The 27,802-nt window shown below is 41.4% G+C and overlaps 1 protein-coding gene across 1 annotated transcript in view; it reads right to left on the reverse strand.

Annotated features, from left to right (window-relative positions):
* Nucleotides 1-3,263: 3,263 nt before the first annotated feature.
* igdcc3 (immunoglobulin superfamily, DCC subclass, member 3) overlaps nt 3,264-27,802 on the reverse strand; it is a 70,843-nt gene continuing 46,304 nt past the window's right edge. Inside the window, exons 8-14 of the mRNA XM_085270582.1 lie at nt 16,621-16,868; nt 14,344-14,508; nt 13,884-14,072; nt 13,569-13,673; nt 11,684-11,819; nt 11,325-11,535; nt 3,264-11,203 (exon numbers count right to left, since the gene is read on the reverse strand). Coding sequence (XP_085126708.1) covers nt 11,078-11,203; nt 11,325-11,535; nt 11,684-11,819; nt 13,569-13,673; nt 13,884-14,072; nt 14,344-14,508; nt 16,621-16,868 — 1,180 coding nt within the window. The 3' untranslated portion in view covers nt 3,264-11,077. The remainder of the gene's footprint in view (nt 11,204-11,324; nt 11,536-11,683; nt 11,820-13,568; nt 13,674-13,883; nt 14,073-14,343; nt 14,509-16,620; nt 16,869-27,802) is intronic.

Here is a 27,802-nt window from a genome sequence, read left to right on the forward strand (position 1 = left end):
TGTAAATCGTGTTTTCAAAAAGTAACTAAGTAACTAAGTAACTAAGTAATTAATTACTCTTGAAAATAAGTAATCAGTAAAGTAACGGGATTACTTTTTTGGGGGAGTAATCAGTAATTAGTTACTGATTACTTTTTTCAAGTAACTTGACCAACACTGGTCCCATATTAGTGTCTCTTCCTTGGCTCCCTGTTAAAATCCAGAATCAAATTTTCTCCTCACATACTTGAATAATTAGACCTTGTATTTAAAGACTTCAAGTCAAGTCAAGTCAAAGTTTATTTATATGGCACATTTAAAAGACTAGTGTACATCAAAGTGCTTCACAATAAAACCGCAGAGCGGGCAGAACAAAGAACAAATAGTACAATTATACTTAAAATTGAATTTACATGGTGTAGTGCAGGCCGACAAAAGCTAAGTTAAACAAGTGTGTTTTTAAACAGGATTTGAACGATTGAACTGATTCCGAAGTACGGATTTCGACTGGGAGATTATTCAAGTGTCTAGGAGCAGCAAAGGCAAATGCACCGTCACCTCTGGTTTTTAAACGAAACCTTGGTTGCATTAGGAGCAGTTGGCTGGAGGATCTTAGTGATCTCTTTGGGTTGTACGGATAGAGGAGATCAGTTAAGTAGCTAGGGGCCAGGTTATTTAGAATTTTGAAATCAATGTGATATTTGATGGGAAACCAGTGTAGGTTGGCGAGGACAGGGGTGGTGTGCTCATGCCTTCTAGTTCAAGTTCAAAGTTGATTCTAGTTCTGGTTAAGAGGCGTGCTGCTGCATTTTGGACTAATTGCAGGCGCTGAAGGAGGGAGAGTTGGAGGCCCAGGTAAAGAGAGTTGCAATAGTCCAATCTAGAAGTGATGAAAGCATGGATACATTTTTCGCATTCTTTATGTGGTAAATAAGGCTTAGCTTTGGAAATTTGGTGTAATTGATAAAAGCTGTTTTTTAGCACAGTGGATACTTTCTTGTTTAATTTAAAAGAACTATCGATGAGCACTCCGAGGTTTCTGGCAGAATGAGAAAGGTGGTTGGCCAAAGTCCCATTGTATCAGTTAGCTGGCCCAGGGGAACGTGGCTATCAAAAACGATAATTTCTGTTTTGCTTTCATTTAAGATAAGCGAGTTCTGGGATAGCCAGTCTTTAACCTCCTGCAGACATTCGAACAAAGGCGAGAGTGGGGACAAGGCATCCAAATTTGTGATAGCAGATGTTATGTTTTTTAAAGATGAGTCCCAAGGGCAGCATGTACAGGGAGAACAGCGTGAGGCTTAATACGGACCCCTGAGGCACACCACAATTAACAGGGGCAGAAGAGGAAGAGTATTTCCCAAAGGTGACAGAGAAGGATCTGTCTGATAGATACGATTTAAACCATGAAAAAACATTACCTTTAAGGCCAACTACATGTTCTAGCCTTGTTAGGAGAATATTATGGTCTATCGTATCGAAAGCAGAAGTTTGATCTAATAAGACTAGAGCCACAGGGTGCCCAGAGATAATTAAAAAACTCAATAAGGCTGTCTCGGTACTATGACGGGGTTTGAATCCAATTTGTCACTGACACCACATGTCTCTAAGAAGGACTGAAGTTGCTGGTGAACCATTTTTTTCTAAAAATTTTAGACATGAAAGGAAGTTTAGAGATTGGCCTGTAGTTTGAAGGGGTGTTGGGGTCAGCATTGCTTTTCTTGATTACAGGTTGTACGGCTGCGTGTTTGAAGGTAGTCGGAACACAGCCTGATGACTGTGAAGAGTTCATTAGAAGTAAGATAGAGGGACCAATAGTAGTCAGAGCTTCCTAAATAATGTGGGAAGGAAGAATGTCATGCAGCGTATGATTAATTATTTCTTTCAGAGTTGAAAAAGATACAGGCTCAAACGTTTGAAAAACCATAGCGCATTCAGAAACTGGGGTTTGGTTAACTGCCGGTAGATATGGTGCCCTTAGTGCTGAAATTTTACCTATAAAGCAATGTAAGAATTCATAGTATTGTATCATGCCAATACTTACCTTCAGCTTTCGGGCCTCTCTTCTGTACAACCAGCTCCCAGTTTGGATTTGAGAGACAGACACCCTCTCTTCTTTAAAGATTAGGCTTAAAACTTTCCTTTTTGGTAAGCATATAGTTAGGGCTGGTATAGAGGTGAATTGAATTACAAAGAGTAGTGAAATGTGGCTGTCTTTTTAAGTTCCTGCGTGGGTGTCTTGTGTTTGTGTGCTGCAACCATGGTAAAAAGTAGATTGAATAGTTATACAGCTATTCATCCGTCTTCAAATGACTCAGAATGTGCAATGACTAATTTTCTGAGAATTTCACCATCACTCCTATTCATTATCTCAGGTGATTTATTTAAATGATTTGCTGGGATCAGGAAAGCTAAATAGAAATACTTGGCAGTTATAAAAGGGTCATTTTATGTTGACTTAAGTGGAATGTAAAACTGAAAAGTGAGCACCCCCCCCCCCCCCCCAAAAAAAACAAACAAAAACAAAACAAAACAAAACAAAACAAAAAACAGAAAAGACAGCAGGACTGTAAACACAATAGGTCAAATATAGCTGAGGAATTAATTGAACCAAGGTCAAGAGCAAACTTAAAAAATGAGAATTGGATGCAAAAATGCATAAAATGTCCTTTGACTGCTCAGAAATTCAGATTGAATAATCAGTCTTCTAGAATTTAATAATAAACGTCCCGTGTAAGCTTTCCACGTTGCTCTGCAGGACTTATTTATTATTATGTTGCTGAATTCACGATGCATCCATGAGTACAATATATAACAATATTACTACCAACAGGTATGCTAGGAAAAAAAAAAGCAGCAAAAACAAGCAGACAAAAAAAAATGGAATCATATTAAAGAGAGAGTGAGAAAGAGAGAGGACGTTGATTCATATTGGACTCTTCCTTTGTCTGCAGTCATGCACTGGGATTTACAGTGATTAGAAGTCCGGCACCACCCTTTATTGACCAGGAGCTCTGGGCCTGGTGCTCAATACTCTTTGTCTGGCCACGGAGGCCATGAGTTAATGTGCTGAACACGAGAACAGGATGGTGATGTGGGGAGGGAGAGAAGCAGCCTGCACCAGATTGATCTGCTGCATCTCAGCGGACTGCAGGAAGCAAGCGAGCAAACTCACGACTGTGCTGTAAATTACACTATTTTGCACCAGGTGCACACACTCACTCATGCACACTCACACACACACACACACACAGAATAAAGACAGACTCTGGATTCATTATCACTAGAGCTAGTTTATTATCACTGTTATTGTTTTTTTTTCTCCTATCAGTGTTGCACAATGAACCCTAAAACAATACAAACCACTAAAAATGGTCTATTTTTCCTTTAAAGCATATACATACACACATACAGTATATACACTATATGTGGATATGTATGCAGATTACAATTTATAGTTGCACCAACATGGTCTCTAGAGAGAGCATAGAAACAAAACCTTTTTATACAGCAGTGATCCATGACAGCTCTCTGAGAACACTTTTAAAACTATCTAGTGTTGACCTGAAGTAAACTGTGGGAGAGAAGCAGATATCGGCAGTGACCTCAGCAGACAGACGGACAGACAGACATGATTATGCATGATCATGAGCTAAATGTAAAATATTGTGCTCCTTTATTCCTTTGCAACTTTTTTTTTCTTTAACAAAATCTGAGTAACACAGGCTACACCATATAGTTGCTCTTTTTAAACTTCTGGCACCTCATTTGAACCCTGCTGGGAATAAATGGTTATAGAATAGAACAGAAATTTTGCACATTTTAATACAGCATGTAAAGCCAGTAGAAACAAATCTACAGGGCAGATTTTTCCTACGGTGCCCTTTATCGTAGTTCAGACTTGGACCATAAAGACACTGCTTTTAGAACCAACATTAAAATATAATAAGACATTTATATAATGATGCATTTCTTAAAAGATGTTGATTTAAAAAAAGCATCATGAGCCAAATGTGCTTAAAAGTAATGCCTCCTCTGATTAGAGATTACAGTGAGCCCCAAGTCAATGTTTGACGCAATATATTGACAATATATCAGCATGTAAAAGAAGATGCATTTTTACCAGACAGCAAATTGAATGTTTTTGGATGAAGCAGATTAAAACTGAATAATCAGGGAGGTTTCTTTTCTGAACTGTTTGCTTCTTATTTATTCGTGAATATTTAATGTACTAAGGAAATGTGTTTCGTGGGCTTTAAACCCAGTAATTAAACTTCACCGATGGAGCAGTCTCGAGCTCTGCAATCACTTCTCAGCTCTGGAGGTGGTGACAAGGTGTGGGAGGTTTAAATCCTTGGCGTGGAAACATAGTTCATTTAAGAGGTTTAATGATTAAAAATAATCCCATCAGCATTTTTTTCTACTTTTATACAAAATTCTTGGTGAAACCAGAAACTCTGGGTAAGAACAGGTCACACATTCATACGCCTACATGGTTTAGTATGTCAACATCATATTGACATAACTTTCTAAATTTCGTTTTGCCTGCAGTGCTGCAAGTTGAAGTTGCTGTGCATGTGGAAATTTAGCAATGCATCTCTCGTACGAAGCTGTTGCTCACTACAGTGCTTGGCACTGGGGTTTATACCTGCAGTGTAGATCCTACTCAGGAGCTCTTTTTTCCATTTAAGCAGCTGATTAAATGATGACTGAGCGGCTTTAGCTCATGCTGACAACATCAATATAAAACACACATTGTCCTCAACCGCAGATGCTTTGTGAAGGAAAACAAAGACACCTTTTTCACTTTAACTGTGACAGCACTGGCAGGACCTCAGCCTGAGTCACTCATGTGAGGATGACTGGTGGGAACAGGATGAGAATGAGGTGATCATCAGGCATCAGCGAGGACAAGAGAGACTTAGATTTGTCAACAGAAAAAAAGGTCACTCAGCCTATTTCATCAATATACACCAGCAAAACAGACTGACAATCAATAGTACCATATTGAGAATACAAGATTTTTTTTTTGTATTTTTTTGTCATGATTTGGCTAAATATCACAGTGTTGCCAATAAGGATTAACTAAAACTTTTCAATTAGGGCTAAAAAAACACATCAGCTTTTTGTTTCTCATGCAGACTCACTGTAGGGTTTTTTTCTGCCTTCTACTTTTAAACATACTGAATTCAATCTGCTTTCTCAACAGGAGGGTGTAAAATATAATACTGATATCAAACATTAAAGTACAGTTACAATAAACCACCATTTGACAACAGTATAAATCACTCAAAAAATCCTGAAACTCAGCATTATTTGACACATACAGTCATCAGTGTATCAGAGCAAAACACCATAGAGATAAATGTACTGGAAATGTAATCAATTTACAGTCAGCTCAGATAGTCATTTGGTGCCACAACAATCAGTACCACATAATGTAAAGGACTTTTAAAAAAGGGCAAAGTTTAATTAGAAAAAGAAAAAAGTTAATATTTCGGGTGTGCTAAACGTCTTTGTCACTGAGATCAACCACAGAGTCACTAACACTCATAACAGACATCATAGAACAATACAGTGCCAATCTAGCCAGACTAAGCCTATCTTACCCCCCTGACTTGATCTGGTTACCTGTGTTTAGTCAATGTATTATAAGAGCATGAAGAGTTGGAGTCATATTGGCACCATATGTGAAAGAAACCCTGCACATTCCCAGTCCAGGATGTTTTATTTTTAAGAACCTGAGGGTATAAGTATGAAGAAATGACAGGTTTTTTTTGTTCTAAACACTTTCTTAGTCAATTTGATCAAATATTTGGTCCATCTAAATTTAAGATAATGGTGCTTTTACTAATTTTTCTAAAGCTCAGTTAACTTATTTAAAATGTTTTTTGTATTTTTGTTTTTTCTTGCCTGACCCAGAGTCGAACCCCCAAATTAATCCATTTAATATACAAAGTAAAGAAAAGCAGCATATTCTTATAAAAATCTAGATTGTCCTTGTGAATGTTACTGTTGTCACATGATTTCTTCTGCCGAAATTGTAACATGATGCTAATGTGCCTCCCTGTTTTCATCACCCCTCAGTACGCTTAAGAGGCGGATGAACTGTTTTATGACAAATGTTCCCTTTCCTATCAGAGGAGCCAAACAAAGGCAAAATGACAGTTAAATAACCATTATCCTGCCAACACCTGTGGACCTATTATGCTCATTTATAATTGAATATGTTTGATGAGGATAGCTTTGTACGATTCACAGTTCAGAGTAAACCTTACCTATCTTATGCTGGGCTTTGATGAAGCTCTTAATTTTATCTTGTCTGAAACAAGTAGTACAAACTTCAATTACCAACTTTCTTCTGATTGGCTGCCCTTTGCAAACACGACGTTTAAACATAGCCGGAGAGACCTGGTATGGTACCTGAAGTGACCATACCAGGTATATCCCTCTTTTTTTTCTCTTCTTTTTAGAGTAGAACGATCTGTCTGAAATTGAGAAATTAGAGCAGAGCCTGAGATTTTGGGCTTACTTGCAGATATTTTGAAACCACTGTTTGAATCTTTGGTCATGACCATTGCGACAGCCATTCATATCACAGAAAGCAGTAAAAGCATAACAATTCCAGTTTTAATGACAGACAACGATGGCATTCCTTGCAGCAAATCTGTCTGAACTGGGCACAAAGCAGAAATTGAGGAAATTCAAGTTCAGTAGGCCAACTGTATGGCCGGCTGAGATGCATATAACACAGGATCAGAGAGTCCCTGAGCACACGCCCTCCCTGACCAAAGGTCAGGATTCTTGAACAAGGAACAAAGGAGGCTGTCTCATTGACAAGAGCAGCGTTTAGTGATGAAACACTTCTCAAAACTGCAGAATATGTAAGACAAAGGCCTCAGTTTGACTAACCATATCAGCAAAGAAATCATCTGCTCCCCACAGCTGATGGATTACAGCACCAGTCAGTCAGTGAGTACAGCTTTAAGCACCCCAATAAATCACACAGGTTCTAATATTATACAGCTATATGACAACCTGACCTATCAAAGTCTAATCAAGTAAACATGATGATCACCGCACCGCATCCACGGTGAATCAGGTTAAACGTCCGTATGACACTAACGCCTGTCAAATCCACAGTGGTGTACAATTTCCTGCAAGAGGACATTAACCTTAAATGACACCAAGGGACTGAGGAACAAAGTAAGGAGGAAAAAAATACCCATTGTGTCCTTTGTGAAAGTTCTCTCCACAGAGGTGAAAACACTGATTAAAGCTGCAGGAGCCCCGGAGAGAAACTAATCTGCAGTTAGTGAATATACACAGAGGAGACATTTAGGTCAAGCATTTGTTCTACTGTTTTGACAGTTGCCATTTCTTTTTTCCCCCAGCGCTGGTAATGATATCAACAACATAGTGTACAATTAAATGCAGGAAATAGATACCAGAGAAATGCAAAGAAATACGCATATGCAAACAAATTAAAAAGGCATAAAACATAGTACCTAGGATGATCACTAAAGTGAGATTGACTCTAATGCTGGTTTGCATAACACAATAAAATGACAGGTGAGTTACTGTTTTTGTGGGGACACGTACAGCTCTCAGTTTGGATGTGGTGGAGGACCAGACGGTGCATGCTTTTCAAAAGTACTCCTACACTGTATGTATGATGCATAAGTAGAACACAGGTCATTTTGCATTAGTTGGCTCCACTGGACTCAAAAATGCTGTGACCTTTAAACCATTGCATGCCCTGCCACCTGTCAGAAATGAAGCTGTTAATATGCTTCTTACTATTAAGGCTGATGAATGGATAACACAAAGCTGCCTGAGGAGTAGCACCAGGAAGCATTTTGCATTCAACACCATGGATTCAATCAAAGGTGTTTGCTGATATTAAATGCACTCATCTTACACTAATGTTAGTTACTTAGGGCAGCAGAGACATGACAAGCTCATTTTCATAAAAAAAGTGCTAGTGTCAGCATTTTACTGTTTACAGTATCCCATACCTGGATGCACCAAAGAGGTCTGAAAGTGTTTTTTTTTGTGTGTACATGATGTCGAGTTGTACGTGCCACCCACTTTTGATTCAGTTAAACTTATTTATGTCTAGAGAAGACATAAAGTAAATCACTACCGAAAAAAATTGATGTGCTAGTAATAAAAGTAACAATCACTACAAATTAAGCATGAACTTGAACTGCTTAAATAATTAGTGCTCAACATAAAGGTCCTAAAATGTTCCCCCTCCTATTGTGTCTGTTTCTATTGACTCTGTCTGTCCAGCATATTTTGCCAATTGCAATTTTTTATGTATTTATATTATACAGTCGTGTGAATTTATTGATCTTTTGACATATTGGGGGAAACATTTGGTCCCTTAGGAAACAATGCCTGTAGATAAAGGTGATATCTATAAGGGGGGCGTACCAGTTGAAAAATCCACCTGGGAATTCAACTAAGACGCACCACAAGTAGCCACAGACACACAGCTCACAAGCCGCAATACAAAAAGGCTCTCTGGCACTAGAGCGCTCCTCTCTCTGGCTTTAAGCACTCGCCACAGAAATAGCTGCACAAAGATTTGTTACTCCAGGCTGGAGAATGAGCCAGATACATCCTCTGGAGCAAAATCACAGCAGGCCCTGCTAGGGTGCCGATAACAGGCAGCTTTTCAGGTGAAGAGCCTCGTTAAAACTGAGCAGGTGGCTTACATGATGTAATTACTGCTATATTGGGCAACACTAGCTTCTGATGTATTTGATTTTAAGCTTAACTTCTTTTGCTATTTTTGTTCAGCAAAAAGTTGAGCGATTATCTTCAGGCATTATTTCAAAGATGACCTGGTTTTTGCTTGCTCCAGTATGTAATAAAAGCTAGCAATTTCCATGAGATATACTTACTGTGTCACACGACTGTAGATATATATATACATTAAGTTCATTGTTTATACTCTGTACGTGTCCTTCATTAAGACCTGAGAGAAAGGCCAACAACAAGATTGAGGTAGGTAACCATAATGCATCAAATCAGTACTTGTGCAGCAAGTGACAACACTGAGCAGAGAGCCGGCGAGAGAAAAGCCCTGTAATTGTTTAGCTACCCAACAACCGTCCATCTCCCTCAGCCAGCTCTCTGTCTGTGCTCGTCAGCATTCAAAGATATTATAAGCACCTGAAGCACATAGTCAGCGTTGACAGGAGGGAGAAGGCCGAGCAGCAAGTATAGTTTTGAGAAGAGTAACAGTAAACGAGCTTAACCGGCAACTGTTACGTCTACTGGGCACCAGAAGAGAAATAAAAGGCTACTGCTGCGTTCGTGAAGGAGGCTGGAAATGTGATGTGAAAACAAAATAAGAAAGTGATGCTGACACAAATATTCAGAAAAAGTTTAGAGATACACTGCTGTCAAAAAAAAAAATTAGAGCTTTTTTTGCTTTCTTTCCAGAGGTCAAATACCGCTCTCATATCTCTGTTGTCAAAACTACAGTTAAATATTAGATAACAGGACAAAATAAAAGCAATAGCACATACGTGCATTTAATACATAAATCTCTTCCAAATAGTTGTTTTTAAGCTTTGGCTTTTTTACATATTAAAAAAAGATATATTTAATAGCATGTGTTAGAGAATTTAGATTTTTAATAGCTCATCTAAGCGTCTAAGAGACCGGGGATGGTTAACAACAATTTTGGAATTAGGGCTAGGCTACTTGCCAAACAGCTATGACCTTAAAACTGAGAAAGATCAAATGAGAGCGGTTTCATCTGCCAACAAGAAAGCCAATAAGCAGATTTTCCAGAAATATGATCCAAACTATTCGCAGACACGGGCCATTTTCTGTTAACATTTGTGCTCAATTTAGCTTTATCTTTTTAAAAACACATGACATCTCATCTCATGCACAGTTAGTCTTTAAGATGTCATTGACAATGCAGTGTATCTCTAACAGCCTTGTCATTCAACTGAAGCAACTACGGTGGAAAAAAGAAATTACAATCTTTAAAATAAAGTCAAATCTATCAAAAGGCTTACAATAGATTAGCATAATTCATACATATTTCCAACACACCGTAACCGTACAACATGTTATCAGTCTGTCAGCTTGCATGAGGTACTGATGCTGTATCTACAAACACCATATTCACCAACAGAGGGAAGCCAGGACTTCACAAAGGGCCAAAAGAGGGTTTTTCATTATGCAATAAACAGACAAACAACAACAACAGCGACAACATTAACATTGTTATCTTGAGGTAGAACATTAATTTCAGCATTTGGAAGTGCTTTATGTTGGATACTTTTTTTTTGTTTTCTTTATTTTTCTGTTTTACTTCGACAAGCAGGAGAAGAGAGATGATTCTTGACATCTGAGGTAGAGCGGCACCTGATTTTGTCACTTCCAAACCAATTCCTCTGCATGTAAAGTAACTGTGAGCTCAGGGGAAGGTAAAGTCCCTAAAAGCTTCCCACTACACATTCATTCCGGCTGAGGTAGGTTTCTTTCTTTTCTTTCTATCGCAAGGTTCACGCAGCCAAGTCTAACGCCTGCATGAAGGCCGAAAACTCATAAAAAAAAAAATTCGAAATCACTGAAACAAAGTCCTGAGGCAGAATATATCGAATCCCTGGAAGAAGGCTGAGATCTTCTGTGAACAAGAAGGTGGAATCATTGGTAGGTGAGAGTAGGCAGCAGGAGTCTTTGACATCCACAGAAAAGTAGAGATAAGACCAATAACTTATAACTGCTTTGACATATAAGTGATAAAGATATAGTGTATATATTTATATATATACATATATTTATAAACTTAAAAATAAAACCATTGTATAACAAGGACATTCTGGGGCCTCTGTCTTAGGTGCTGCCCAACACCAGCAAATTAACCAAAGACCAAAACAAAAACTAAAAATTCATCGGGCTTCAGATATACAGTCCTAGATCCTCCAGAACTCCTTTATAAAAGAAAAAAGTCTTTGCACAAAAGGAATGACGACTTTGAAAAAACAACAACAATCTGTCAACCTGAGTGAGAGAAAAGTCTGCGTGGACACTGGACAGTGTCGTGTGAATTGGCCTTCATACATTATTAGCCTTGGTCCTGCTGAGCTGCTCCTGCTACAGGAGTCTCTCGGAATTGGGTTTCCCTCTCCACGGCAAACTCATCCAGCGGTATCGTAGACAGCTGGGTGTTATTCAGCATGTAGGAATCAGACTGAAAACACGTGCAAACAATCAGACTGAGTATATTTCATTTAGTTTCAGCTTAGATAGAATATACTTTTTTTCCTTTAATTAACATAGCTTTCCTCACTCTTTTCACTCTGAGGACCTACCATGCACATTTCTCTTGTGTTTGGCTGCATGAAAAGGCTCTCGAGCTCATTGCTGTCAACCGCTTTCTTCCTCGCCGCGCTGCCATTGACCTCCATCTCTCTTCTGGCAGCCCCGTTAAGCCCAGAGGCTCCCTGGGAAGACGAAGAAGAGTCCACAGCAGCACCGTTCCCTGCCTGGGGGGTGGCCTGAACTGTCTTACACATCATTAATCTGGGGATTACACGAACATGCACACATTAAACGTTTGCCTGATTCTATACACACGATAGAAATAGACCCTTTAACAGCAACTATTGGCAAGTTATTTCACTGGCACCATTAACTGCCGCATGAATGTGCACGTCGTGCTAGTTCTGACCTGCCACGGTAGCTGAAGACGAGGAAAAGCACGCAGAAGATGATGCAGGTAATGCCGATGTGAATGCCGATTATGATGCCCGTGGTGGATGTTTTGCCCTGCTCATCTTTCACACAGTCGCACGGGCCGTCCAACACTGAGGAGATATTGCACACAACACGGTCACATCACAGCTGGGTGAGCTTGGACTGTTTATGTGGCATGAAGGTCAACTTGACTGATACAAAAGATGCTATGTGAGACTAATCTACTTTCATGCTCCGTATTGATGTGGGCAGTGTGTAGCGGTGTGAAAATATTTCCATATTTGGTGGGTCACTGCAGCGGTATAAGGGGTAGTGGCAACAAGTAAAGACATCTCTTCTGTGAGATCGATATACGGTCATATTTAGCTCAAATCCACACTGTACTCCAACCACGTTTAGCCCTTATTTTGAGTGATGATTCTTGTGATTTATTGGGTTTTTCGAGCTGTCATCTCAGCTAAACCATGCCTCAAGTCCTGGACCAGTCTGATAAAGATTAAACTTGGAATCCAAGTAACAGAGAAACAACTTTGTGGAGGATGGCTTTGGTGATGTACACCCACAGCATGCTAGATGATGCAGACTGCTCGTAGAATCTTGCAGCCCACACTGGGCAGACCTTTTGTGTTAAAGGTCCACTTCTTCCAAGATAAAGTGGAACGATAGAAATGCAGCAGCAATACTTGAAAAAAAAAACCCAGCGAATCATTTTTAGTGAGGATGAAGTGAGTCAGGTATGTCAGCTCATATGCGCCATACTGAGGATCAGAGGGCAGAAATCATTTGATGAGCCTGTGTAGGCCAAAGACTACACTTTCAGACAGATACGAGATTGGGAGAAAGAGAAAGAGGCGAGAGCCCCAGTAAAGATACTCTTTTTATAGCAAGATCAAAGGAAGGCGTGATATAACTGTATTTCTCTTTATCTTTGTAGTACATTAGTCTCTTGTATTCAAAAAGCACACCTCGAGAGATCCAAATTGCAGGATTGGCCAGGACTTTTCAATTTTCTACATTAATATTGGGCAAACACTTTTTCTAAATAAATATACTAGACAAACAGACCCTCTGTGATCTAGTTTTTCTCGCTGGCATCACTGAAAGATTAAATCCTGTAGTTCAAAATGCATTAACTCAAAATGCAGATCCAATAAAGAAAACATTTAAGTTTTTCAGAGACACTTCGCTTCTCTCAAATGACCTTTAACCATTTATTTCCACAGTTCATTCTGGGATTCAGATCATGAGTCCTGGTTTTGGATTTGTCTTATTTGCTGACCCATCTTGGAATGACACGCCATTCATTACTTTTTTCTTACATTTCCAGGCAAACATTTATTTTTCTTGAAATATTTTTCATCCTACCTAAATACCGTCAGAAAGACTTATCACATCAGGCTCACAAAATCAATCAATATAAAAAGGATTAAACCCGTGGACACGTAGTCTATGATATATAGAGATGATGCATATGGGAAGCCTCTCCACCTCTGGAAATAGACATCGGTGAGATAATCAGATGACCTGTGGGACAGCGCCATCTCACTAATCCATACATCATCATGTGCATGATGATAATATTTGATTTATTTTTTAATTCACATCATAGTATTTGATTCAAACTTCAGTTTTGTTTTTCCAATGAAACAATAAATGCATTTCTATTATTCTCAGTTTATTATTTTCCTTTTTGTTAGGTGTATTGTTATAATCTTTTTTCTCCACTGTCTGTCTTCCTGAGATTTTTTTGTCCTTGGACAACGTGATATGGAAATGTGGGCAGACTGTACATTTCCATATATCCACATTTCAAGATGACTGTATTTTAAATGATGGAAAAATGATAAAGAAAAATTCACCTGATTTGGCCACTGCCTCCCGAAGTGAAGCAAATCGTATGGTGGCATTCCCGTCTCCATGCTGGTTGTGAGCAATCAACTTTATCTCATAGACCAGTGAGGAGTCTGAACAAAAGGAAACAAAGAAAGCAATCAAAACTAAGCACCACGAGCTGTTAGTGACACATATTTTTAGCTCTTGGCAAAAACAACTATGTAAACCCACTAAAGTGCATTAACAAACCATTCTGCATCACAGGCCCGCTCATCAGCGCTTACGATGCGTGACGCTAATTACCAATAAAAGCAATGATACAGTCAGCTGTCATGTCTCACCCAGATGAGTGATGTTGTACTGGGTGACGTTGCGAGGGAAGGCGATGGGCCCAGTGAACAGTGGTGTGTGCGCTCTCCTGTAATACAGTCTGAAGCCCTGAGGCTGGCCCATCTTGGAGGAAGACTCCCATGTTGCTTGTACAACACTACCGTTCACCACCTTTGTGTAGAGGGAAGGAGGAGCTGGCACTGCAACACAAAACAAAATGTAAGCCAAAGTAGTTAAACAACTATCAGAAATTTGATCAGGTGTGGGAAAAATAAAATGTGAGCAATAATATTTTTACTTTTTTCCTCAGGATGAACAAGCTCTAAAATATAAAGCAATGAGAGCAGCCCAATTTGTCTTATGTTTTATGGATGTTCTGCAATAATTAAGGTGAAATCGTGTGTTTTACCTGTGCTACAAATCTTGTGGGAGTCTTGATATTTCAATTTTTTTTTTTTTCCGCCAACTCACCCTCTCCGTGAGTGCTCTCTGTGACACTGTCCGAAGGTTTGCTGGCCCCATGGGATGTGTAGGCCTTCACATAGAAGGTATAATTGGTGGAGGGCTCCAGGTCCCGGATGATCTGCTGCAGCGTGACCTTACTGACAGCCTCCTCGTATTCCATCTCCGCCGGGTCTGAAGGAAGAAGGGTGGAGGGAGAAGAGGGGGAATAAAAGAAAGGAGGAGCCAAATTTTGAAACGATTTGTAAGAAAAATAGGAAAGACATAATTGGGAAAAGGAAGAAAAATGGAAAATAATATGTTTCTATTAGCACTTGTGCTTACTGCCCACTTCAGTGGGTTTTATCAAAGCATTTACAGTATTTAATAGCTAATTTAGTATCGCTCTGGGCCTCAGGGTGAATTGCAGGGGCGGCATAAGAAGATGGAGGGAGGAATCGGGAGAGTTGTTCAGGATGGGTTAAAGCATTTTATTGCTTTTAATTCAGCAATTCATCCAACCATAACCACTATCTACATCTAGCCCTCAATCCATTGGGCCACGCCACGCTGGAGAGGAAATTACAGGAAATACTATTAGTCGTCTCCCAGGTCCCTTAATGATCAGTTAATAGATCAACTGAGGGGAACATCAGCAGGTGCTACAATGGTCTCCCCATAAAAACAAGTAAAAACATACACAGTTAATTGTACCATACCCACAAGGTAAAGAAAATAAATAAATGACACATGCATTTATCAAGTAGGCATGTAGGGACTTTTCTAGACACCAACTGACAGCGGAGAACAAATGTAAACATCCAAAACAGTTGGGGATCAGAGATCAGTCAGTCTGTAACCCCCTGACACAGAGTGTTAAGTTGATTCTGTTCATCTGGACGTAGCATTTTCAATAGGAGACACTTTTCATCATCCAAGTGACTTCTTCAGTGCAGGTTTCCCCACCTTATAAACAGTACATGTGCATAACAGCCGACACTGGCACCATTTGAGGCAAAGTCGGTTTCATGACCTTTAATAAGTAAATTGTCATGATTATTGACCAATGACCATGATCTATTTGACTATTTGCAGAGAACAGTCACAACATTGTAGGATGGTGAACCTACAATGTTCCTACAATGGTGGATTCTGAGTTGGTCTTTCCCTTCTCACGTAAATGGCATCCTGGACTCAAAGCTCAAACTAGCCTTCCTCTCTGTCCCGGATGTGTACATCACAAATAAAATGCAGATATAGCAAATATGCTATAAATTAAAACTCATATATGGAAATTTTTTGTGAAAAGGTTTAATAAATACTCCGGCACTTATTTCATGGTTCAGGCTTTAAAGGGCTAATCTACAATTTTGCAAAGTTGATTTCTCCCTGGAGGTTTGAGGTCACGTTGTTGAATTTTGCAAACAGTTTGATTCAAGGTGTGTGTTGGTTGCATCTTGTGAGAAAGGAAAACTGAAAATCACCACAAAAACAAATTATCCTTAAATATTATGAAGCTGACATGTGAAAACAGCTTCTTGTTGTTTTTTGATTTCTTTCCTTTCTGTAGACCTTGGATCCACCTCTTTGTTTATCTTTAAACAAAAGTATGTGTCAAGGTAATTCAGTGTAAAATACTAAAACATGAATTTTCCATAGGCACCATATCACCTTGGTCGTTGTTTCTTGTTTCTCATTTAATATTGACGCGATAACTCTTCCAAAGTCTGACACACCAAACTACACATGAGATTTGACATCCCTCATACTCTACTACTAGAAACCTGCGCTTACCACTAATGAAGGGTTTTACCTTACCAATAATTTGTATGACTGTTACAACGATGGCTGCTAGTTTGAAGTGGCGTGATAAATAAATGAAATAAACTGAAGTAAAGCATTAGCCTGAAGTGATGTGTGCGTGCGTGTGTGTGCTTACAAATCGCTTTTGTGCCTCAGAACCACCTTTGCCTGTGTCAGTGCCGTTCCTCATCATTTCATTACTGTAGCAGCTTATTTACATAATTGAATTATAATGAAAGTGTGGCAGCGTTCTCTTGTTTGCTGCCATTTGTAGTTATGCGAATGAATTTAGCCGCATCCATTCCTAATTCTTCAGTGAAAATGTCATGGGGCTCCTCAAACACTTATTTACTTTCAGAGCTGATTTATTCCACATTAACAGGCCTGTGTTTTTTCTGCCTCCTCTCATCTCACCTGGCATGCCTTTTGACACTGACATCATGTCACACTTGTTTTAACTAAAGCTTTGCTTTAAACTGTATCTGGATCTTCAAGAAGCCCCACCTGAGGTCCGGCGGATGTGGAGCACATAACCGATGATGTCCTGAGTGTTTTTATCAGGTTCCCTCCAGGACACCTGTATGGTGGTGGGGGAGAGGGCCTCTGCTTCCACGTGGGTGGGAACGCCAGGCAGTCCATCAGCCCAGAGCACCGTGAGGCGGGCACTGGCCTGCGTAGAGCCCGCGCTGTTCTCAGCGATGCATTGGTAGATAGCCTCGTCATTCTGACTGATGCCATATATTGTCAGTGTGCTGTGGAAGCAGCAGAGGAGAGAAGCAGGAAGCAGAGAGTGTGGGAAAGAAGAAAGGAAACAAGGAAGTTTAGTTTCTCTGGTGCAAATGTGGAACATAAGATTCTTACTATTGCTTTACTAGCAGTGCAATAGCTGCACCTCGTGTTTGAGCAGGTGAATTCGCTGCCTTAAATTCTAACTATGAGGAATTTAGGTGCCTTCTTTAGCCTTTAAACCTATCACGTTGATTCAGTGCCAGTGATAGCAGTAATGCTTCTTACAAACTGTAAGAAAGAAACTGTTCTGTATTATGTGACTCACATATTTGAAGTTTAGATGAAATGCTACAAAAACTGTTAAAATCTGGGGAAAGTAACTGCCCATGTTGGCTTAAAAAAACAAAAAAAAAAACAGGAGTTGCAAACATTTTTAAGTTTAGATTTTGAAATTTTCTGCTCACAGCGTCAACAACATATCCTCTTTAATTATAGCATCGGGGGCAGACCCATGAGGTGGCCATGGCAACCAGACTATAAAGTCTGACCTCCACACAAGACCAGTGGTAATGACTGGTTTTCTCCTTGGAACTTTCTGTTTACAGAACTGTTTCTCTACAGCTACTTTTCCTTCATGTACTCATTTAAACAGTGAACCTTTTAAAATTGTAAATATCTTATGAGCTTTACAGTATCAGCAACGGTTCACAATTAAAAAGGAAAAAAATGTAAATCGTGTATATTAAATAAGAGCGAGTGTTAACAAACAAAACCCCAAAATACAAAAACTGTTTTTCCTGTAGCGTTTTACCTCATCTCTATGCAAGAAATGAGCTCAACCTCCCCACCATTATAAAAATTGTCTTGCTCCAACACTGTGTAGTATTCTCTGTACTGCTGTCCAAACATTACTACTTATTTTCACAATTTAAATTTTCAAAACCAACGTTTGACAGTTTACACACATAAATTGCAAGAATAACGTTGGAACATTTTTTTTAAAGTTGTCATTACACAAGTGTAGCACACCGTAATGTCTTTGTCCAAGAGAGCTGGTAGATTAAAGAGTGCTTAAGCTGCTAGCTGAAAACATCAGCCATCTATACAGTAACATGCATCTCTGATGGGCAATGTCTAGACAAGGCTAGGCTCCAGCGCACCTCGAGACTGAAGTCTTTATATGTCATAAACTAAAAAGTAGTGTTTTTAAATAAAGTCTCAAGAGGTATTCATGCTTGAATAAATCCATTTAATGTAGTATATCTTTCTCCTGGTAAGGACCACACAGAACAAAAGATGACTGCGACATAAAGTCAAGAGCACGAGTTACTGTGTTCAGCTGGGTGAGAGAAAAGGTGATTTGTGGCACAGACAGCAGGCAGCAGCAGTAAGAACAGAAGGTCCTCAATCATGCGGAGCACATCCTAGATTCATCATGAACTGAATCTCCCATGGCAGTAGATAAATTTATATCAGTGCTTCAAAAAAATCAAATTTGCCCACATCGGTATAAACTGTGACATTTCCATACACACATGTGAACTCTACCTATGGACACACACAAACACGCACACACTTTTCTATCAAACCTCTGACACGCTGCTCTTTGTCCTCATTTTTCTCTACTTCTATCGCTTCCCTCCTACCTGGGTTGTCCTCAGTTATAGAATAAATATAGGGGAGCACTGTGTGTGTGTGCATGTGTTTACCTTATGTATGTACATGTGTAGGTTGTGTAGGTGTTTTTAGACAAGAATACATAATCCACTTTTCACATTCTGCCTGTCTTCAAGCAAAAGAAATAAATAGTAAAACATTTAACATACTACGGAAATGAGGCACTGCAGTGTAAAGCATTTCTTCATGTCATTGTTATGTCAAGGCCATTTCTGCTGTATTTAAAGTATAATATATGCTGAACAAAACATGAATATGAAATGGACTGAGCTATACCTTGAAGATGGTGCACCCCTTGGTCATATTATTTCTCGAGTTCAGAAGCATTTGCCAGATAAAGGGAAGTAAACTGTCGGGTTTGTGGCTCTCACGCTGTGTTTTAACTTTAAGCGAGGAAACTGAATGCAAACTGCAATATCCCGCTACTCCAGTTTGTATGAGTTGGTACAGCAGAATGTGACTTTTCTTTGATGAACAGGAAGCATTATATTAAATAACCTTTCCTCACAATGCTGCTATGAGGAAAAGAAATCAAAATATAGATGGGCTATTAGAAAGTAATGTGTCAATCTTGAACTATCCCTCTTCTCTTTATATTTTGCAGGAAAAATGGGAAATAGATGTAGTGATTTAACAGTTCTAACAACTCTATATATTTTTATGTGATCACCTTTATTATTCAATGAACTCGCTTAGGCAAGCTTTCCTGTAACTTATTGGTTGGTCTTTAGGAATAACTCCTGACATTCAAAGTTTCAAATTTCATCACTCCATCAGACCTCATCCATTTGCTTCTGCTTATCCTTTTTTAGGGTCGCGGGGGGCGCTGGAGCCTATCCCAGTTGACATAGGGCGAAAGGCAGGGTAGACCCTGGACAGGTCGCCAGTCTGTGGCAGGGCTAACACACAGAGACAAACAACCATTCACTCCCACATTCACACGTATGGGCAATTTAGACTGATCAATTAACCTATCCCTACTAACTGCATGTCTTTTGCCTGTGGGAGGAAGCTGGAGTACCCGGGGAGAACCCTGGCAAACACAAGGAGAACATGGAAACTCCACACAGAAAGATGGTGGATGGATTCCTGATGGTGGAATTTAGGCCCTTCTTGCTGTGCGGCAACACTGCTAACCACCATGCCACCGTCCTGCCACGGTGCTGCCATCACACCTATTGCCACTAATTTTCTGTCCAGTTCTTGTGTAATTTGGCAAAACTCAGCCTTTTATTCCTGTTTCCCTTCCTTAAGAATGGCTTCTTGACAGCCAGCACTAGATGGATCAACTGAAGAGCCAGATGCATCTGTTAGGTCCTGTGTCAGGTCTTTGCTGCTTATTCAGATACCCTTCATCAGTTTTTTAGGCCACTTCTTCTTTTGTTTTCCACTTGTCTGGTTTTATCAGATTTTTAAAGGACATGCTGCACACCATGTCTGACAAACTGTGTTACTGTTCACAATTTTCATAGAGTCGCATAGATGGGAACAAATTATGTGTTTTGTGACAGGCTCGTCCTGTGCTTTGTGCTTTAAGATAGAATTTGTTTTGGTTGTTATGTGTAGACACAACGCAGGTTCATCCTTTGAGTAAGGTGCCCTTTTTAGGGTGACTTATGGTTTAGGGGTCAGTGTTAAATGGCTTAACAAACAACAAGAAATTCCTCTAAAAATTGTATAAGGAATGGACTGAAAACGAGTGAAATAGCAGATATTGTCCAAAGACCCCGGTAACATTACAGGGAGTGCAGAATTATTAGGCAAATGAGTATTTTGTCCACATCATCCTCTTCATGCATGTTGTCTTACTCCAAGCTGTATAGGCTCGAAAGCCTACTACCAATTAAGCATATTAGGTGATGTGCATCTCTGTAATGAGAAGGGGTGTGGTCTAATGACATCAACACCCTATATCAGGTGTGCATAATTATAAGGCAACGTCCTTTCCTTTGGCAAAATGGGTCAAAAGAAGGACTTGACAGGCTCAGAAAAGTCAAAAATAGTGAGATATCTTGCAGAGGGATGCAGCAGTCTCAAAATTGCAAAGCTTCTGAAGCGTGATCATCGAACAATCAAGCGTTTCATTCAAAATAGTCAACAGGGTCGCAAGAAGCGTGTGGAAAAACCAAGGCGCAAAATAACTGCCCATGAACTGAGAAAAGTCAAGCGTGCAGCTGCCAAGATGCCACTTGCCACCAGTTTGGCCATATTTCAGAGCTGCAACATCACTGGAGTGCCCAAAAGCACAAGGTGTGCAGTACTCAGAGACATGGCCAAGGTAAGAAAGGCTGAAAGACGACCACCACTGAACAAGACACACAAGCTGAAACGTCAAGACTGGGCCAAGAAATATCTCAAGACTGGTTTTTCTAAGGTTTTATGGACTGATGAAATGAGAGTGAGTCTTGATGGGCCAGATGGATGGGCCCGTGGCTGGATTGGTAAAGGGCAGAGAGCTCCAGTCCGACTCAGACGCCAGCAAGGTGGAGGTGGAGTACTGGTTTGGGCTGGTATCATCAAAGATGAGCTTGTGGGGCCTTTTCGGGTTGAGGATGGAGTCAAGCTCAACTCCCAGTCCTACTGCCAGTTTCTGGAAGACACCTTCTTCAAGCAGTGGTACAGGAAGAAGTCTGCCTCCTTCAAGAAAAACATGATTTTCATGCAGGACAATGCTCCATCACACGCGTCCAAGTACTCCACAGCGTGGCTGGCAAGAAAGGGTATAAAAGAAGAAAAACTAATGACATGGCCACCTTGTTCACCTGATCCGAACCCCATTGAGAACCTGTGGTCCATCATCAAATGTGAGATTTACAAGGAGGGAAAACAGTACACCTCTCTGAACAGTGTCTGGGAGGCTGTGGTTGCTGCTGCACGCAATGTTGATGGTGAACAGATCAAAACACTGACAGAATCCATGGATGGCAGGCTCTTGAGTGTCCTTGCAAAGAAAGGTGGCTATATTGGTCGCTGATTTGTTTTTGTTTTGTTTTTGAATGTCAGAAATGTATATTTGTGAATGTGGAGATGTTATATTGGTTTCACTGGTAAAAATAAATAATTGAAATGGGTATATATTTGTTTTTTGTTAAGTTGCCTAATAATTATGCACAGTAATAGTCACCTGCAGACACAGATATCCCCCTAAAATAGCTAAAACTAAAAACAAACTAAAAACTACTTCCAAAAACATTCAGCTTTGATATTAATGAGTTTTTTGGGTTCATTGAGAACATGGTTGTTGTTCAATAATAACATTATTCCTCAAAAATACAACTTGCCTAATAATTCTGCACTCCCTATATTACTAAGAATTTTACACAGTACTGCAGGTATCCTCCTAGATTGGTGAAAGGGAACATGAGCAAAGTGGCATTTCAGTTCTCAGCAACACTGACATCACGCCAGCCTCAGTGCGTTTCATGCAGATGGATTTTTAAGGTCAGGCGAGCCTCTTCTGGGTCAGCAGGTAGGACAAAGAACTGAATTATTCCATTTCCTTTTCAAAATTGAAGTGTTGTTACTGGAGATTTCTAATCTGGGTCAGAGAAAGCCGCGAGATGGAAGAGTCATTATTCGCTCCAGGCTGCCAGGTGGACTCAATCTGTATAATTATCAGGTCAAAGAGGTGTTCTGCATTGCAGCCTCTCTGAGCCAATCTCACCTCTGACCCCTGAGGTGGCAGCAGTCACCAGCCCTCAGCTCGCTACTCAACCATCACGTTTCTGACAGCCTTTCATATCAGCGATGGATGGAGTGTTTGCAGACAAGCAGCCTGACCAGACGCAGCAAAGAGGCCCCCAGGGATGCCCTACTCAATGCCACCGCGGCCGGATGCGCCCCATGAGTGTGAGAACGGAAGGCAGCGAAATTTCACAAGAAGTCGCTTGTTTGAGGAGGTACAGTAGCGTCCAGCTGCATGTATGCTAATTCACACACACCCACGCACTCACACATACATTTCATGAACACATGGATGGACGCTGTTAGCTGGTCACTTGTGAAATTCCACAACTGCTGTCAAAACCTGCTTTATAACTTCCAGGAGGAAAGCTCTAGATGTTTTAGACATTTTAGAGCAGGGATGTTAGTTAATGGGGCACAGTCAGTCGACTTTGATCCTATATGTGTTGTACTCCCCCCCCCCCCCCCCCCCCCCCAAAAAAAAGGTGAAACATCTTCAAGAAACTTGATGATTTATATGATTATAAAAAAGCCGCAAAATTTCCGCTTTTTGTTACTTGATGCAGAAAATGGTCAAATTTAACTATTTGTCTGTATTTTACTTCTTTAAAAACAAACCAAATAATTGCAGGAATTTGAATCACTTTCACTTCACTTCACTTTCCAGATGTTCCAGCTATTAATAAGAACCAACTACTAATAACTTATATGTAATTTTCATTTCACATCTTGTACTGTTTGACGCTTCTGATTTAGAGTTTCATTATCAAGTTCCTGTTTGATCTTGTAATCATATTCATGAAGATTTGCTTTTTTATCTCTGTTAATTATCACTGCACAGTGATGACTGCATTAATTTAGGTATAATGATTTCAGTGCTGATGCACGTAATGTCTTGCATTTAATTTTGGCTTAATGTCTTTAGTTCAGCCTCAGTGTCATTTGACAGTTTAGTGACACGATGTTTCGTTTCTGAGGTCTTTTTTTCTCTCTGTTGCTTCAGCTGGAAATCTAAATCACATTGCTTTTTGTATCAGATCACTGCTGAGGAATGATGTGACAGATGGCGGATGTTTAGATAACTACGTCACAAGTATTTGTAAAGACCAAGAGGAACAAAACATTCCAGGAAACTGTATTAGTTATTGAAGAAATTCTCTGCAAGGTTTGATGCTGCTTATATGAACTCATATATGGACAACTCTCCTATCTCTACACATTAAAAGAAACTTTTTCCCATTTTCAAATCAAATCAAATCAAATCACTTTTTATTGTCACATCACATGTGCAGGCACACTGGCACAGCACATGCGAGTGAAATTCTTGTGTGCGAGCCCCACAAGCAACAGAGATGTGCAAACACAACAACACAAACGAGCAAAATACAAGAATGGCCAACCTGAAACTAATAAATATATGTACAATATATAATAGTGTATGCATTTCTGGATGTGTATACTAAATATTTTCCTACGTGTGTGTGTGTGTGTGTGTGTGTGTGTGTGTGTGTGTGTGTGTGTGTGTGTGTGTATACACATTTTTACAAATTAAATAGTAAAAAAAAATAAATAAATAAATAAATAAATAAATAAAAATAATAATAATAATAATAATAAAATATATAAAATATACAGAGTTGAATATGTGCAAAACAAGTGGCATTTATATACAGTGTGGAGTGCATAATGTTGAAGTTCCAGTAGTGAAGCTGAGGTGTCTATGACGTGTTCAGCAGTCTGATGGCCTGATGGAAAAAGCTGTCTCTCAGTCTGCTGGTACGGGACCGGATGCTGCAGAACCTCCTTCCTGATGGAAGCAGTCTGAACAGTTTATGGCTGGGGTGACTGGAGTCCTTGATGATCCACCCCGCTTTCCTCAGGCAGCGCTTCCTGTAGATGTCTTGGAGGGAGGGAAGCTCACCTCCAATTATCCGTTCAGAGCACCGCACTACTCGCTGGAGAGCTTTGCAGTTGTAGGCGGTGCTGTTGCCATACCAGGTGGTGATGCATCCAGTGAGGATGCTCTCAATGGCACAGTGATAGAAGGTCCTGAGGATGCGGGGGCTCATGCCGAATCTTTTCAGTCTCCTGAGAAAGAAGAGGCGCTGCTGCGCCTTCTTCACTGTTTTGTTTGTGTGTACTGACCACGTAAGATCCTCAGCCAGATGTACGCCAAGGAACCGGAAGCTGCTCACTCTCTCCACAGCAGCGCCGTTGATGGTGATGGGGGTGTGTACTTCTCTGCACCTCCGGAAGTCCACTATCAACTCCTTTGTCTTTGCGACGTTGAGGGTGAGATGGTTGTCTTGACACCAGTGGGTCAGGGCGCTGACCTCCTCCCTGTAAGCCGTCTCATCACCGTTGGTGATAAGACCCACCACTGTAGTGTCGTCCGCAAATTTCACAATGATGTTGGAGCTGTTAGTGGCTGTGCAGTCGTAGGTGTAGAGTGAGTACAGGAGAGGGCTCAGTACACACCCCTGTGGAGCACCAGTGTTCAGTGTGATGGGGGATGAGGTGATGCTGCCCAGTCTGACCACCTGGCGTCTGTCAGACAGGAAGCTTAGGATCCAGCTGCAGAGGGAGCTGCTCAGTCCTAGATCCTGCAGTTTCCTGTCCAGCTTCGAGGGAACGATGGTATTGAATGCTGAGCTGTAATCTACAAACAGCATCCTCACATACGCGTCTCTCTTCTCCAGGTGTGACAGGGCAGTGTGTAGTGTCAGGGCTATGGCATCATCAGTGGACCTGTTGTGGCGGTATGCAAACTGTAGAGGGTCCAGTGAGTCGGGTAGTGCAGAGCAGATGAAGTCCCTGACCAGCTTCTCGAAGCATTTGCTTACGATGGGGGTCAGGGCTACAGGTCGCCAGTCGTTCAGTGAGGAGATGGTGGAGGATTTGGGTACAGGGACGATGGTGGCCATTTTGAAGCAGGCTGGGACTACAGACAGAGAGAGGGAAAGGTTGAAGATGTGCGTGAACACTCCAGCCAGCTGAGCCGCGCATGACCTGAGGACGCGGCCGGGAATCCCGTCCGGACCAGTAGCTTTGCGTGCGTTCACCTTCCTGAAGCACTTCCGCACATCCTCCTCAGACACAGTGTGCGCACTGACGTCATCCGCGGTGCGCACACTGTCCGGTCTCATGGTGTTCGCTGTGTCGAATCTAGCGTAGAATACGTTTAGATCCTCACACAGAGAGGCCGTGGTCTGCGGTGTGCTGGTTTTCCCTCTAAAGTCTGTGATCGTGTTTAGTCCCTGCCACATACTCCGAGGGTTGTCAAACTGTTGCTCCACCCTGTCCCTGTACTCACGTTTGGCTGCTTTGATCGTCTTCCGGAGCTGGTAATGTGCGTGTTTGTAGTCCGATGTGTTCGCGGAGGCAAAGGCGGTGTTCCGTGCCGCCAGTGCCGCGCGAACATCTCCGTTAATCCAGGGTTTTTGATTTGGGAAGGATTTGACTGTTCTGGATGGGACGACATCTTCCACGCATTTCCTGATAAATCCACAGACTGAGTCTGTGTACTCATCAATGTCTCTGGCGGCCACGTGAAACATTTCCCAGTCCGCGTGATCAAAACAGTCCCGCAGCGCAGACTCCGATTGGTCCGTCCAACAGTGCACCGCCCTCCGGGTTGGAGCTTCCTGTTTCAGCTTCTGCCTGTAGGCGGGCAGGAGCAGGATGGAGCGGTGATCTGATTGGCCGAATGGGGCGCGGGGGAGGGCTTTGTACGCATCCCGGAAAGAGGTGTAACAGTGGTCGAGTTGCCGGTTTCCACGTGTGTTGAAAAGGATGTGTTGATGGAGTTTTGGTGAGACTTTCTTCAGGTTTCCCTTATTAAAGTCTCCGGCTGTGATAAACGCTGCCTCTGGGTGTGCGGTTTCCTCGCTGCTGATCGCGCTGTACAGTTCCCTGAGTGCACGGTCAGTGTCGGCTTGTGGGGGAATGTAAACAGCCGTAATAATCACTGCTGTAAATTCCCTCGGTAGCCAGAATGGCCGGCACTTAATCATCAGGTACTCCAGGTCCGGTGAGCAGAAGGATTTGACCGGGTGCACGTTCGCATAATCACACCAGCTGTTGTTGATCATGAAACACACACCACCGCCTCTGCTTTTCCCAGTAAGATCCTGTGACCTGTCCGCGCGGTGCACAGAGAACCCCGGCAGTTGTATTGCGGAGTCCGGTACTTTGTCCGATAGCCAGGTTTCTGTGAGGCAGATCACGCAGCAGTCCCGCATCTCTCGCTGGAATGAGATCCGTGCCCGAAGCTCGCACAGCTTGTTCTCCAGAGACTGCATATTAGCCAGTAATAAACTGGGTAACGGTGGTCTGTAAGTGCGCCGTCTCAGTCGAACCAGAACGCCAGATCTTCTCCCTCTGCGTCGGCGTTTGCGGCCTCCAGGGCCAGAGAACAAAGGCGTCTCAGGTGAGATGAATGGGGGGTCTGCAAACGGAGCGTCCGTGTTGCAAAACTTGAACTCCGGAAAGTTATAAGAAAGACCGTCTTTTATGTCCAGTAAGGTTTGTCGGTCGTACACAAGGAGACAAGTGCTGCTCGTGAAAAAATAAAGGAAAAGTAAAATTAAACACAGAAGAAAGCCGTTGCTTGGGGGAGCTCGCGACGAGGCTGCCATACTCGGCGCCATCTTGATCAAGTGCACACAAGTTGCACACAAGTTGATGAAAGGTTTTACAAGTGGCATGCCCTCTTTATTAATGATGTCAAGGTTTTCAGCACCGACTGATTTTCTAACAGCAAATGTGGTTCAGTAGCACAGAAAACTGAATGCAGCAAAAGGAAACTTTTAATTAACGGAAAAGTTTGTGTGGTCGTTTTTTAAGCAGCTGTGATCGGACTTTGGAGGTGTGCAGCCTCACGCCTGTAACTCTTCATCTAATAGCTCACTGTGGCTGCTCCGTCTTTTTGATCCATTACTCCCTGCAGTGTTACAAATTGATCCACTGTCGAGAAATATTAAAAATGACTTGTTTTATAGATGCACTGTTGATGAATGGCAGCGGTAAATGCTAAGCTTACTCAAATCAAAACCTTTGAAACCTTCGCCATGTTCAAATACTTTCTGTCTCAGTTTCTTTTCAAATAGATCGGTCTGTATTTATAAGCAACACCTCACCAACGATCCAAACATATGTGAAGGGGAAAAGCGAGTGACAGAGTTGAAAACACACGGGAGGTGTATGGCCTAAATTTGGACTGTTTGCTTGTCTCATTGGCGCTCCTGAACTGAGCTGTCCCGTCCTGACAGGTTGACACCATCATTTACTCATCAGTTCAAGGTCACTTCACAGATTGACAGATAAGGCTGTGGACCGGGGGGGATAGCTGACAGTGGGGCTTTGGGTCTGTTGTTCAGCTGCTAAGGCTGTGTTTACTCTCCGTTGTCTCCGAGCAGCACCCCATCAAAAGCCAGCTTTGCCATTCTGGATTCAGTGAGAGTGAAAGGAAGAAGAAGAAGAAAAAAGTCTGGGGACAAAGAGAGAACAGGAGGAAGAGGCGGGGAAGGGTGGAGGGGAGGAGTGATGAGCTGTCTGTGGCCTGAGAGGAGGGAAGGGCCCAGGGATATGACTGATT

This window comes from Mchenga conophoros, linkage group LG1 (assembly GCF_057382185.1).
Source record: "Mchenga conophoros isolate Kocher_MC1m ecotype Shallow Benthic linkage group LG1, M_conophoros_male_GT1.1, whole genome shotgun sequence".
Lineage (NCBI taxonomy): Eukaryota > Metazoa > Chordata > Actinopteri > Cichliformes > Cichlidae > Mchenga > Mchenga conophoros.